This window comes from Lepidochelys olivacea, assembly GCF_965140295.1.
Source record: "Lepidochelys olivacea isolate rLepOli2 genome assembly, chromosome: 21".
Classification (NCBI taxonomy): domain Eukaryota; kingdom Metazoa; phylum Chordata; order Testudines; family Cheloniidae; genus Lepidochelys; species Lepidochelys olivacea.
The window spans coordinates 4,480,760-4,495,367 of NC_140431.1; the positions used below are offsets into that span (position 1 = coordinate 4,480,760).

General features: G+C 45.7%; 1 protein-coding gene across 2 annotated transcripts in view; it reads left to right on the forward strand.

Annotated features, from left to right (window-relative positions):
* Nucleotides 1-14,608, forward strand: part of PLXNA2 (plexin A2) — a 315,976-nt gene that overhangs the window by 216,436 nt on the left and 84,932 nt on the right. For both annotated transcript variants that reach the window (XM_084611054.1, XM_084611055.1), the window contains exons 9-10: nt 3,401-3,515; nt 13,869-14,069. In XM_084611054.1, the coding sequence (XP_084467180.1) occupies nt 3,401-3,515; nt 13,869-14,069 (316 nt within the window). The remainder of the gene's footprint in view (nt 1-3,400; nt 3,516-13,868; nt 14,070-14,608) is intronic.

Sequence of the window (14,608 nt, forward strand, 5' to 3'; positions counted from 1 at the left end):
AATTTCTTAAGTGTTTATAGATATCTCAGTGGGAACAGACAAACCGAACCTCACACAACCAGAGTGAAACATGTGGAGGACACGGGAGACAGTGAATACTGTGCCAAAGATCAGCTAATGAAAGGCAGGCCTGAACCGCTCTGCTGGGGAAGGAGCTCCTACTGCCAGGGATTGGACAGCTGGCTCCAGAATTGTAGAAATTAGAGCTGGAAATGCTCTGTTAGCCCTGCTTGCTTTATCCTGCTGGTAGGGGCCAGGGAGTGTCCAAGCAGGATCGTCTCCTTTTCTATTCAGCATTGCTTTGTCCAGCCTAGTTTTCAAGTCCCAGGTAATGGGGCTTTTCCCACTCCTTTGGGAGATTCTTCCACAGTCTAATAGGCTTGGCTTTCATGTCATTTTCCTGGCATTCAGCCTACATTTTGCCTTTAACTTCAGTTCAGGCACTACAGAGATAGTGCCCATATGAGTCCCTCGATAGATGGGTCTCATTACTCCCAGTTATAGCCCATCGTCAAATCCATGCCACATGCTCTCCCCCGCCCCTGCCACCGCAAACAACCCCTGTACTTTCATATTCCTGTAGACAGTGATGTCCCCACTTCCTCATCCCTAAGCCAAGCATAATGGATTTTAGATAACTTTCTCTTCCCCTCCTTGTAAATCCATCCTTCAAGTCTCTTATTCAGTCTTGCTGCTGTTCCCTGAATTCCCACCAGTTTGGCTGGAACAAGGATGTCCCTTCAGGAGATCTGGCTGGACTTCCTGCTCCTCCTAACCTTACCTGGGAGTGGAGATTTGAACCAGATGGTGCAATAGATCTACTCTGCCCCCATCCCTTTCCAACAGGAAATTACGCCAGGGGTCAGAGATGGCATAAGTGACTAATTCTTAAAGGCAAAGTGCTAAAAGCATGTCTTCCATAAAATCCACACTGCCCTGCACTGCTGTCTGAGGTCACAGGGGCATGAGTCAGGCATGCTGGAAGAAAGCTCACCAATCAAGTTGAGAGAGAGAAAGCCAACCCTTAGCCCCTGGATGAGACAGACCTAGAAATGGCTTAGCGCCCATTGCCAAACCTCGGGAGCGGAGGATCCTCTGCCCCCTCTGGCTGCATAGCAGCGTCGGGAATGACTTTCCCTTCTCTGGGGTATGGAAGGTGCAGTGTGCTGAACTCTGCTGTTTCTTACAAGTGGCACGTCCAGCTGTGTGTAGTACATTGTTGAACAGGGGCAGTCTGTAGGGGTGGAGTGATTTTGCGAACCCTCATTAGTTGGGTTCTTGTTTTGCAAGCCTAAAAGCTGGGATGGTTTGGACCTGGGCTCCATTAATCCAAATGCTCCCACAAAATTCAAGGGAGGGCTGGGGAATGGTTCTGGTTTGGGGCCCATTTCTAGCCAGGAGGGGCTAAACCCTTTCTCAGAGTGAGAGGTTCCCAGATGCTGTGGGGCAAGGATGCTTCCTGGTTTAGAAGCAAAGGGGGTTTTTTAATGGAAACTGCTTTCTGAGGGGACTTTGCTGGGGTGAGGGAGCGACTGTGTGAGAAACGCTCCTCATGAAAGAGCCGAGGCACTCACTGTGGATGAGCTTTCAAGAAGTCACTTGTCTGCGACTCCCTGTCCAACCTTTGCCCCTTCCCAGCTGAGACAGAGTGGAGCTGAGGCAGCAGCAAGAAAACCACACATTACAATGACAGGCGCCTAACCAAACTGTTAGGCTTGATCATCAGAATGACCCTCCCCTGTAATCTCAGCCATGCTAAGCCAAGCAGAGAGCCCCTTCTACCCCAGATCGGAAAGCTAAAGGCCAGGTCCAAGGTGGGAGGGGAGAAGTGCTGCAAACCGAAATGGAGACAGAAATGGGTCAAATAAAGGAGTAATTAAATAAGCTCACGGCGCTAGATATTGCTACCCAGATTTGCATTTTCATGATTAAAATAAGCTTCCTTAGCTATTAAGGTCACTACGGATGCTTAAGAAGGAAAATGCAACTCAGATGTAAAAAGGAGAAGCCATTAAATATGCATTTTAGTGACAATAACTTTAGAAAGAAAATAACAGACCATTGGCTGTCTGTCCAGTGCACAAACAGGAGTGCATATCTCCCCTTCAGTCACAAAGTCCATGCCTTTGGGTGAATTGAGGACCCCCGGATACCATACGAAATGCTGACGATGGACCGTCACCAAGGGCTTGTCTATTCACAAAATGCTGCAATGGTGCGCTACAGCACTTCGATGAAGATACTACCCACACTGACCGGAGGGGTTCTCCTGCCGCGTAGGTCCTCCACCTCCCCAAGAGGTGGTAGTTAGGGAGACGGGAAAATCCTCCCGTCAACCTAGCCACTGTCTACAGGCGGGGGTAGGTTGGTTTAACTGTGTCACTCAGGGGTGTGGATTTTTCACACCCCTGAGCAATGTAGTTATACCAACCTAATTTCCTAGTATAGACCTGGTCTAAGAAATGGCCTATCACAAGTACTCCTTTTCTTTTTGCGAATACAGACTAACATGGCTGTTACTCTGAAACCTGTCATATAGGAGAGCGGCTTCTGAGACCAAAGGAAGTTTTATTGTGAATACCAACAATTGTTATGAGCCTTCCAGCTCATTCTCAGCAGATTAGGAGGTGTGAGGAAGTAAATACCCAGCCAGTTCCTTGACTGGCAGGCTCATCCCATGTCAAAAACCATGTCCTGCACCATTGGCCTTATCCAACATCAAGCACAGATGCTTGCTATGCCCCCGAGCGATCTCATGTGCTCCAAGTTTGAATTGGAGTGGAAAAGGCCCAATAGAAATGTTTACAGTTGATGACTTTAAATATTTCTAATTTTTTAAAACAACTGAGCCAATTTTCTTCAAACCTGGCTTGTTCGTAGATACCATTGAGGCTTCAAATCAGTCAAGGTTGCACTGTGTCGTTTTTTCTTGTACCTTATGTCACGTCATAAAAGATGCTTCAGCTTGTGTTGGTAAGTCATGTAAAGACTGGCTGTATTTTAGAACAGGAGGGGCAGAACCCTGGGCTTTTGAGTGCTTGATTTCTTAAACGTAACATTGCATTATCATCTGTTACCTCTGTAGGGCCCAAAAGTGTGCGAGGCTCCTCACAGACACATAATTACACTGTCCCCTGCCCCAAAGAACTTCCAGTCTAAATAGATTAAACTGTTGAGGGATGCAGAAATAGGAGCAAATAATTGAGGCCGTGTTTGGCTTGCAGGTTATTAGGTCCCTGATTTTTTAGCGGTTTTGTCTTAGTTTTCTGCCCGGAACGTATCTTCGTATATATAAACCTGCGTACATTCAGATGGATAGTCCTGTCTGTTCCAATGTAGAGTTCATTTCCTGATATACGTCTCTGTAACACAGACCTTATTTCTGTCTCCGGCTCTACAGGTGCCTGTCTTGCGTGAACAGTGCTTTCCGCTGCCATTGGTGCAAATATCGGAACCTTTGCACTCATGACCCCACAACTTGCTCCTTTCAGGAAGGACGGATCAATGTGTCTGAGGTATCGGGATTGGGTTAGGAAATGTTTTCTTACTGGGCTCTTTCTGTTCTGAGCTGACCCGGCCCTTCTGTGGAGCAGTGTGTGATATGGTTGGTGTATCTGACATTTGTAGGAGGTTCTCCTGTTTCTCTGGCAAAGAGCTGTGCTCTTGTCCCATTTTTCTCTGTGTTTGGTCTGATCTTAGCTGTTATCCAGATGGGCAGAGGCAGCAGCAAATAAGAACAAAGCAGGAAAATGTCATCTAACAATAGTGATGGGCCTGAGTTGATCCCATCTCTGAGGTTTGGCTACATGCAGACTGACTAATAATTAGCCCTCACTTAGTACTATCCATCCAAGGATCTCAAAAGTGGGTGAGCATCACTAACCCCATTTTATATATGGGGCTCACAGAGCTGCAGTGGCTTTTCCAAAATCACAAAGCAAGTCAATTGCCTAGCTGGCAGGAGGAATCCCCGTGGCCTATTGACTGGGCTACATTTCCAAGTCTGAATTTTGTGACTGTGACCTGACTGGATAATGGTTTGATTTGGGGTTTCTGCTCCTCAAACAAAGAAATAGCCCCACTTCTGTGGGATCAGGACAAAGCAGCTGTCAGCTGCTTCCACTGCAGACGCCTCACGCACTGCCAGGTTGTTAGCCAGAAGAATGACATTGCACAGCCCGTTGTGGTGTCTGCTCTGAGTTTGTGAACTCCTCTGCAAGGATCGTATCTTCTTTCTATTTTGGGAGGTGCTGAGCACAGCTGCAGCTGCCTTTAGAAATAACAGTCCTGATGATCTCTGCCATTCTGGCAGGCTTTTGGTCCATGCCTTTACTGCTTCTGTATCTGTGTCTTCACAACATCTGCAGCAGGCACATTTACGGAGTGTCCTTCGGACAGAGGGCCACAAAATGCCTTGCCTGAGGTCAGTCTGGCCACTGGGGCTCCCAGCTTTTACTTGATTTATGGCTCCTCTAAAGCTAAAATACTTTGAATTGGGCGAACTTCTGAAAACCAGGATGAAATGGCTCAGGAAGTGAGAGGGAAGAGAGCAGAACACTAAGCCATGAAAGTTCCCTTTATCACTTTTTAGAAGCTCATTGGGCTGCTCACTAAATCAACAAGTAATGCAAGACTAAAGCAACCCATGTGCCTTTCTGGTTAAAATGATGCCAAAAGACGTGTAACAGAAAGTAAGAAACATAAACGAGTTACACGTGTGTGTACATCAGCGGGGGATCAGCAAGGGTGAAGAGACCTGCGAAGGTAATTGAGAACAGGTGCTGCCGCCTTTGTCAGCCGCTTACAAGAATTGACAAGAGGAGGCACTTACCTCAGAGAAATGTTTCAAGCAGCAGAGAGTGAAGATGCCCGAGGAGAAACTCCCACCCTGGAGACAAAGTGAAAGCTTTACCCTCCTGGTACAAAACCAAGTAGCTTCCTTTCAAGGGAGCAAGAGGGAGAAGAATCTTTGCTTTTGCTACTCCCCAGTGATGTGATTTTTTTTCCCCTTCCTGCTAGGAGTCAGATCTGCTGGCTATAATGACTAAAGTACTCTTGTGCTGCTTCTTCCTGCAGCTCACCCTGCAGAACTGACAAAGCTACAAGAGAGTGATCTGGATGCTATTCCTCCATTTGCACCATCCACAGAATTGTTTATTCTGACCTGATTACTGGGTTAAGCAACTACACCTGTGCAATCTTGCCTGCTTGGGGGATGGTAGTTGGCACAGGTGTCTCTGATAGCTTAATCTGAAGACAGTTGGGTTGGCCCAGTGTCACTGAGGGGTGGAATTTGGCCAGCAAATCCTCTGTTGCTGGTGATGATGCATGAGAAGGAAAAGAACTCAGCGTGCTGACTTTGTGGTACTGAGCCGTTAAAAAATCATATTGCTTATAAACGAGGCACATTTGATCTTGAGTCATTGCCACAATAAGCATGGAATCCCACAATTACAGTAATAGAGAGCCACTTTTCCAAGCGGAGCTGATTGATCCTGATTTATGACATCTTTCGTCTCCCAGAAACTGCCCTTCATCCCAGGTGGAGCATCTCCTTGCAGCCAATCAAGACCCTTAGAAAACAGATTCCAGGGGGCCAGTTCTCTAAAAATTAAAGCAACAAACTACTTTATTCCTCAGCAGGTTTTTTTAAGCCACATGACTTTCATTACTATCAGTGCAAGTCACATAGTTAAATATCCCTGCTCCAGGTGCTGAAAATACAGAGGCCTGGGGCCCACCTGCATCCACAGAAACAAGGGCTTTCTGAGATGAGACTGCAGAGGGATTTCATAGCACTGACTGTCTCACTTTATATGGCTTCAGTCCCCAAGGCAAAACAGATGGAGCCTTGAGCCTGAATTTCCCCACTTCTGCAGACTCAAATCGGACCAATAACATGATTTTAATGTGTGAGAGGAGGTTGGGGTTTTGTGCGTGTGTGTGGTGATTATGGGTATAAAATATGTCTGTGTAAATGTATAAAACATGCAGACAGAGAGGGATGTAGATACATAAATACATTCTTATGCCCCATCCCAGTGGAGAGAGAGAACCAAATAAATCCTATTAGTTTCCCAGGATGTGGGATCCATTCCCTCTTTGATGTCCACTGTGTGCTGATAATGTCATTTCCATGCGTGAGATGCTGAATCAGGGAGATGGAGTGTTTCAGGCTTTGAGAGCTTACAGAGAGCCAAATTTCATTTCCATTCTGACTCTTTCGGGTTTAGGTTTGAGTTGTTGCTTTTAGAGGGATGTCTTTACCACTGATGGTGCCTGTTGGTGCTTTCAGGGATGCTTAAAGTTCCTTGCAAGAAATAATATAAAGCTGAAGCATCCTTTATTTATTTTTTTTTTACACTGAAATCCCGACCTTTCAATGCGTGGGCTCAAAGAGCTGGAATGTGTTCACTCTGGAGGAGCACACTAGAGGCCTTATCTGAAGTCAGTGGCAGTCTTTCCATTGACTTCAGTGTGCTTTGGATCAGGTCTGACTCCTAGAGAGAGAAGTTTGGTGAAGATATTTGGCAATTACGCAGGAAAAAGAACGAGTAGCAATGAAAAGCCTTATGAAGCAGGATTAACTCTTCCCAGCTTTGAAACTCTGGGTTTATCGGTAACTTTTTTTTTTTCAATCGTTAGATTTGTATAAGCCGGAACCTGGAGTGCTCGTCATTGTTTGGGAGCAGGGGCACAGGAAATAGTGATAGTGGGATGGGAGGGAGAGCCCGATCTGAAACTACAGGGGATAACAAGATAAAGTGCAGGGATTTGATCCAGTTCCCACTGAAGTCAAGGGAGCTTTGCCGCTGACTATAATGGGAGCAGGAGTGCACCTCAGGTATGGGTTGCAAAGGGATACATTCAATACAGAAACCTAGTTTGAGGCCTGGTCTACACCTGAAACAAAGGTTGACCTAGCTACATCACTCAGGGCTGTGAAACATTTCATGCCTGAGCACTGTACTTAGGTCAACCCAATCCCCAGTGTAGACACAGCGAGGTCAATAGAAGGATTCTTCTGTCAGCCGAGTTACTGCCTCTCGTAGAAGTGAATTAATGACAGCACCAGGAAAACCCCTTCCGTCAGTGTAGTATCTACACTCCCGGACAGCTTAGACATAACCTGATCTAAACTGCTGGTTTTTAGTTTATTATTAATTATCGCAGTGCCGTAAATACATGCGACACTTTACAAAATACAGGCCAAGACACAGGTTGCAACTGAATTCATATAGCACAAAACAGAGGACAAAAGGTCATGTCATAGTGAATTTACCAGTGAGAATCTACCACGGAGTCAGTTCAGTTTCTTCTTTCCATGCTTGACTTCTGAGGGCCAAATTCTGTTCTCTTTTCCATTCTGTTAAATCTGGGGCAATGCCCCTGATATCAGTGGAGTAGCTCCTGATTTACACCAGCGAGAGCACGATCTAGGTCTGAGTGTTTTAGCATGGGTTAATGCTTATAACTTTTGTGCATAATTTGTTGATGCTCATCATATGGAAAGCTCTCAATAAGTGCCTTACTCAAGGGAAATGCCCCAGAATTCTAGGGTAGGGTAGTTTGCCTGAGTAAGAGCAGCAGAGATGGCTGCATTTCATTGGTGTGGAATTTGAATAGTTCCTTTGGGATCTTTGGGGGTCGAAGCATAAAATATGATCATCTCTGTAAACTGTGTGTGTATCTATTTCACAGGCAGGACATTCTATAATAATATGTGTCACTCTTGCATTGGAGAGTGGAGGTACTAATGCCTATTCTAACTCACTACAGGATTTACTTCTCATGAATGAGAAAAGAAAGTAAACTGATTCTGGAACAAATCACATCTTCCGCTGACAGCATCTCTCTCTCTCTTTTATGGAGCACTCAAGGGACACTCAGAACTTCATAGTGGCGGCAGTGATAAAACTCAGCAGCAGCAGCACGGACACCTGCCATTTGAGTTAAAGGACCATCTCCATTAGCTGTACAGGGCTTGTGCCGGTTGTGCTTTTTTTATTCCAACCAGTAGAGGGCAGCGGTGTGCATGTGAATGGGCGTGCATGCACCCCTCCTTATGAAATTTCTGGAAAACACTGATAAAAATCTGAAGTTGATTAACAATAGAAAAGGTATTCATACGGTGTGCAATGTACCCCAAACGAAATAATTGTGATTAAAAAGTCACTCATAATGGATAAGTTAGGAGAGACTGTATATGGACAGGCACACACACTGTATATAAATCTACATACCTGCACAAAAACAGCTACCCATACCTGAATACCCAGTCATGTATACACAGCATACGAACACATGCGCAGGTGCCACGTACCTATATGCTCCGTCACATGCATAGGCTACGCAAATGCATGTGTGCACAGATGACCTTGTGCATTATTGCTGTGACAATTTTTTTTAAAAAGAACTGAAAGCAAAGCAGAGAATTGCGATAGGAACTGGCACAAACAGGGAATGGAGGGGCCCCCATGGTGCTTTCAGTGATGTATGCAACTTCTGAGCAAACTCAGCACCCTCCCCGAGCCCCTGCAGGTTTTGTAGCTTCAATCTGATAAATTCAGTAAAAATGGCCAGCAGCGATGTGGTCCCCACAAGTGCCTGTTCTGTTGGTAATGTGGAATCTCTGTAAATATCCCTCCATTCCAAACTTTGTCCCCTTATTAATACAATCACTGTAGCTGTCAAACAACATATAGGGGCTGCACTTTTTCCCTTGTCCCCTGAGAAGAGTGCACGCGTAGTCTGACTGACTCTTTATTTTCCCCAGTATCCCAATGTGACATTTTTCTTCTAGTGAAACCCTTGCTAAAAGAAAAAATCCATTATGTCCTACTTGCCTCTAATGATGGTAGAAAATTTTTTGCTACCAGCAATTTCAGCTCTCCAATATCATATGAAAAATGTGAGTTCTGTTTTTTTTTCTCCTTTATAGGAAAAAAGAATTTCTTCAACACTCAGCTTGTCTAGTGAATGATTGTTGCCAAGAAGGATAATGGTCCATAACATACTCATTTTTTCAGGGCTAAATATTGAGATTCTCCCGCAGCGACACAGTTAAAGGTTGTTTTGTTTTGGTTGTCGGGGGGGGGGGGTGACATTTATAACAACAATAAAAATAAATACTTTACAGTTCCGGAGCACCTTTCATCGCAAGGGATTCCAAAGCAGGGCTTGTCAAAGAGATCTAGAGGAGTTAGAGGCCCAGACTAGGTATTGGTCCCCTTTCCAGCTAAATACAGACCCACTGAAATGCAGTCATCTCTGTGGTGGAGGGTGGCTTCTGCTTAATAATGCACAACAGAGAGGACAAGGAAGGAACTTTTGTTCAAGGACATTGGGGAAAAGCCCTGTCTTAAACAATTGCACAAGCTCTTAAGGGTGGTGCCTACAGCTCTTCAGAGAGCCCTTGCAGCAGGGTTCTTAGCAATATAAACGTTGAATCAGCCCTGCTGTGATTTGAACTTGTGATACGCAAGTATTAGGTTTGTCAGAGTTGATGCTCAAAACAGTTAGCGTTCCCTTCCCGCTTGTAAAGCCACTACTTCAGAGGAATGGTCATTCTTCCCCCCCCGCCCAGAATGGCCATCTTCCCCTCTGCTGGAGTTTAAAATCACTCTTGGCTGTTAATCCGTGGAAGGCCTGTTAGAAATAAAATAAAAGATATACAGGGAAAAGTGCCATTGAAAAAAGAGTTTACGAGGCAGTAGCTTAAGCTACTGGCTCTCCCATACTGGCCAGCGTCTGTTTCTCATTTACAACATGCCTGAGTCAGTGGAGAGATGAGATCCTGTCAGTATCCCTTTGAGCTGGGCAGGGTATTCATTCAGTCTGCCTAATGGTTGCTAATGAGACTTGCGTAGATGGAAAGAGCCGGATCCTGGTGGTGACAGCTCTTGAGTTAGTTTAATTGATAGAAAGAGTGGTCCAGTGGTTAAAGCACTAGCCTGGCACTCAGACACATTGGGTCAGGGCCCTGCTGTGACACAGACTTCCTGTGTGACACAGAACAAGTCACTTAGGTGTTCCTGGGCGTCAGTCCTCCATCAGTGCTTCATAGGGAGATTGTGAGGACAAATACTTTGGAGATTGAGAGTTGCTCAGGTATTGCAGTAGTAGGGCGCATGTAAATACTGTAGGTAATTCTGCCTCGGCATTTAGAGACCTAGCTTTTAATCCTGGTTTTATATTCCCTTGTGTGAATCACTTCACCTGATGGAATCTGTTTGCCCATCTGTAGAATGAGGGTAATGATATTTACTACTAAATGTTGTTTGTACAGTGATATCCTGCATATTTAAATTATTTAACTACATCTCTAGGTGCCCAGAAGTGTGAAGTTTTGTTAGTTACTTTCATCTGTTTGTTGTAATCACCGGTTGTCTCTCGTCAGACACTTGCATTGGAAGCCCTTTGAGGCCTGGGCTGTCTTGTCATTGTGTGTATGTCCAGCGGCTAGCACAACGGGTCCCTGACTAGGGACCTCCAGGTTCTACCACAATACACATGTTAAATAATGCTATTCTGGCCAGGCAGGGACAGGAGATGGGAACAGAACTGAGGACTTCTTTGACTACCAGCCGTGTGCTTAAACAGAGGCTATCACCTTTTCCTGCCACTTTTCCCAAACTCACAATTTTTGACCTGGTGGCATTTTGATTTTTTGTTGACTCATTTAATGCAAATGCCCAGAAAATATTTTTGTCTGTTTTTTGATGGAAAATTTAATAAAATGTTTCCAGCTTCATAAAGCCAGCACGTTTCAAAGATTAAATAACTTTCACTTCTCCCGGCTCAAGCTGAGGACCCCCAAAGCTTACTTTGATTGTGAAATGATCCAGGATTCAAGTCTGTCTTCATTTGAGTCCTCTCATTGTCCGGATCTCTGGTCAGTATTGGAAGCCTTTGCAGCTCAGGAAGGAGTTCATTACCTCCCTACCATGGGGCATTAAACTCAATGACAGTGGAGACTGCCTCTCTGTTTGGCCCTGGCTGTGTGGTGCTGCATCCAGGGTCATTTCCCACTCTCTGGGTAGCTGTTAGGAAGTCCTCATCTCTGTCATTCCAGGAGAGGAACCCATTTCCCTTACTCTTTGATACAAGACAGTGGGGGCCCATTTCTAAATCCCAGGCCATATTAGGCTCTTCCCCAGAATCTGTCATAGTCTGTTAGCTCTTGAGGAGACAGGCTGCCGGTTCCTTTGGTGAAAAGAGCCCATTCCCTGCTCTGTCCTTTTCAATTCCATGTGTGTTTCTCCAGACTGCAGCAGGAAAGGCCTGCAGTGGAATTTCTGTGTAGTCCCTCTCCAACCCTGTGGGCTGCAGCTGAGCAGCCCCCTTCCCACTCTGTGAGTCCCCTCTGGTTTCTTGGTTTCCTTTCTAATTGCTGTAACTTTGACCTGGCAGGAGGATGGTGCTTTAGGGCTTTGTCTATAACAGTCTGACCATTTGCATTTGACTAGGAGAGTTTTATTCTTGACACAGCTCCAGATTCCATCCCGAAGGTGAATAGAATCTTGAACCTGGATCGAGAAATGCTTGTGCTGTCCGTTGGCTTGAATCACTTAGCCGCCACAGAGAAACACCTTCCCTCCTGCTGTCAGGATCATAGGTTCCCTTTATGAAACAGAAGGATTTTGAAGGATGACAGGCCAGGTTTGCTGTTTCCCGGCTTAATCTGAAAAGCTCTAGGAAGTCTAAAGGGACCATTTCCAGAAGAGTTAGGGGTTTAAGTTCCTGAGGCCTAAAGGATATTGCGAGGAAGAAGGGGAGTTAGCATCCTGGCTTCCAGTGACATCAAAGATCATCCTTTTAGAGAGCTGACATCTCCTTAGCTAGCTTTGCTTTATATCTGGCATGGTGAGATATCTCCAGTGAACGATTGCAACAGATCTGTGGATGTAGCTGCAAATACCTGTGGGCAGTTTTGCTGTCTGTACAGTACGCTGAGAGCTTTGGAGCATCCACTGTAAGAGTGCAGCCTTTCCACTCACCCCCCTCACATACCGGTGTAAACTTGGATTGCTATGCATAGAGCAACCTGATTTTGTTTCCTCATTTCCCTCTCAGCGAGGGCCCCATCCTACACGCATTAGCTCTCAGCGCGCAGAATAGCCACTGAGCTCAGTGGGAATGCCATGCGAGGAAGCATTGCAGAATTGGACCCTTTTTGAATCAGGTATCTATTTTACAGCTAGCATTTGCTGAAGGGCTTTCAGGACAGTTACCCAGTCTGTACCAGTTTCTAGAGATGGGATCCAGTTTTGCAGACTCAAGATGAGTTCATAGAACCATCTAGTGTGGGATTTTCTAAAGAGCCTAAGGGAGTTAAGTGTCCATCTCCCATTTAAATTCATTGGGATTTGGGTGTTAATTTCCTTGGGTCTACTTGAAAATCCCAGCCCTAAACTTCAGGGTGCTTATTTTAACCAAAGCTCTGAGCGTTTGGACACCTCTGTCTTCCCATCAGTGTGGATGGGAGCGGAAGGTGCGGCTTCACATACAGGAGCAGCACCTCAGCCCTTCAGCTTCCTTCCGGGCCCAGTTGCAGGTGGCAGAAGTCCCACTCATGCATCACTGAGCTAAGAGAGGATCAGTACTGGTGACACCTTCGGCTTTCTGCAGAGAGCTAGTTGGAAATTTCTCAATACATGGAGTTTTCACTGGAAAATGTCAATTAATCAAAACAAAAACTTTTTGCAGGTAAGGATTGGTGTCGATGAAACTCTGGTTGGAAAGGTTTCTTGGGCCCAGAATGGGCTTTCTAGTCAAAACGAGAGAATTAAGATCCCGCCCCAGAATAACCTTTAGTCCAGTGATTAGGGCTTGGACCTGGCTTTCCCACATCCCAGCTCAGTGCCTTAACCACCAGGCTATAGGCTATATTGGGAGGGGTGAATCTCTCCCTCTCTCTCTGGTTTTTTGTGGAAACTTTTGAAAGGTCTGTGTTTTGTCCGGATGCAGAATGGGAACATATTTGAAATCTCAAAAATGTTCATGGGTCAAGAAAACCATTTCCCTCTCATCTCTGTTTCTGCATACAGGTCCAGCTGGGCAGTTGGAGACTAGCCAGAGGTTTTGGATGATGGGGTAGGGTAACAGAGAAGAGGGAAATAGGTTTGTGAGGTTGGGGCTGCAGATTGTGAAATTAATAGGATATTGAAATAATTTTGCTAAAATAAAACACAGAAAGAAGTGGCACCTGGTCGCAAAAGGGAAGCATATCCTATACCTATCCCACCGATCAGTCTGTTTTTGAAGCAACAGACACTGATGTGCATCCCAGGAATGAAACCTGATTAAAAATGAAACCTAGAATGAGTGTTCAGTGTGTAGTTAGGAGGATCCAATCCACCTCCCAGTAAAACCGGGCTTCGATGGTATTGGGGACCTGAAGCAATTGATAATGCATTGCCTCTAGCTTGTGGGGGAAGAGTGGAGTGGGGGGTACTCTTGGGGTTTGCGTCTCCGGAGATAAAATGCATAACCCACAGCAAGCCAGGAGGAACAATGATGCTTCAATATATTTCGTGAATAATAACATCCCCTCTTGTGTGGCTGCAATGAAAATATCCTGCGCAGAAAATATTGCTGAAGGTTATTTTTCCCTGCACTTAATCTTCTGTCTTGCGGGCAGATTGAGGAGTGCAAAGAGAATTATCTGTGATCGAATACACTGGGGTGCATGCTGACTCTAAGTGCGGGATGTTTGGCTGCCCTTCCTGGTAAACAGCCATCCAATCTAGATCCAGGTTAATGTCCCAAATGCCTAGAGTTCAGGTGTGTTCAGACCTGACTTTATATAAAGGTAAGTGGCCCCCTAGTAACTGGAGCACCTATGTCTCCATGTTTTCTCCTCCCAGGACTGCCCACAGCTGTTTCCCACGGAAGAGATTCTGATCCCAGTGGGGGAGGTGAAGCCCATCACACTGAAAGCCAGAAACCTGCCCCAGCCCCAGTCTGGCCAGCGTGGGTATGAATGTGTCCTCAACATTCAAGGAGTTATTCATCGTGTGCCAGCTCTGCGCTTCAACAGCTCCAGTGTCCAGTGCCAGAACAGCTCGGTAAGGGGCTGGTGCTGCGGGGATTGAAGTGGGAGAAGGGAAGGAATTGTTGGAATGAGAGAGGGGAGCGGCTGCAGTGATGGGAGAGGGGCAGGACGAAGGGGGCCCAACAGCCATGCTGCAAGTGAGTCCTGGAATGCAGAAGCTTTAGAGTTGAATGGCTGAGGTTATCTGGGAGCTGCAGAGCCTACTCCTGAGGTGAATTTGCACCATTGACTAACCCTTCCACATGCTGTGAGGCAGGTAAGTTTTGTTATCTTTACTTCCAGATGGGGGAACTAAGTGAGGTTACATAACTTGCCCAAGGCCACAGAGGAAGTCAGTGTTAGACTTGGGCCTAGAATCAGGAGTTGTTCCCGGCTCCCATTACTGTGTTCTAACCACTAGGCAATACTTCCACTTATCAATATCAGAGATGCCTCTTTATTTTATTTAAACCAGCCATCCCAGCTCTAACATAGCCATCACCCCAATGTTGACATCAACGAGGAGACACTGTGAGTAAGGCAAATTTAACTAGAAGAGGAAAAGATGAAAGG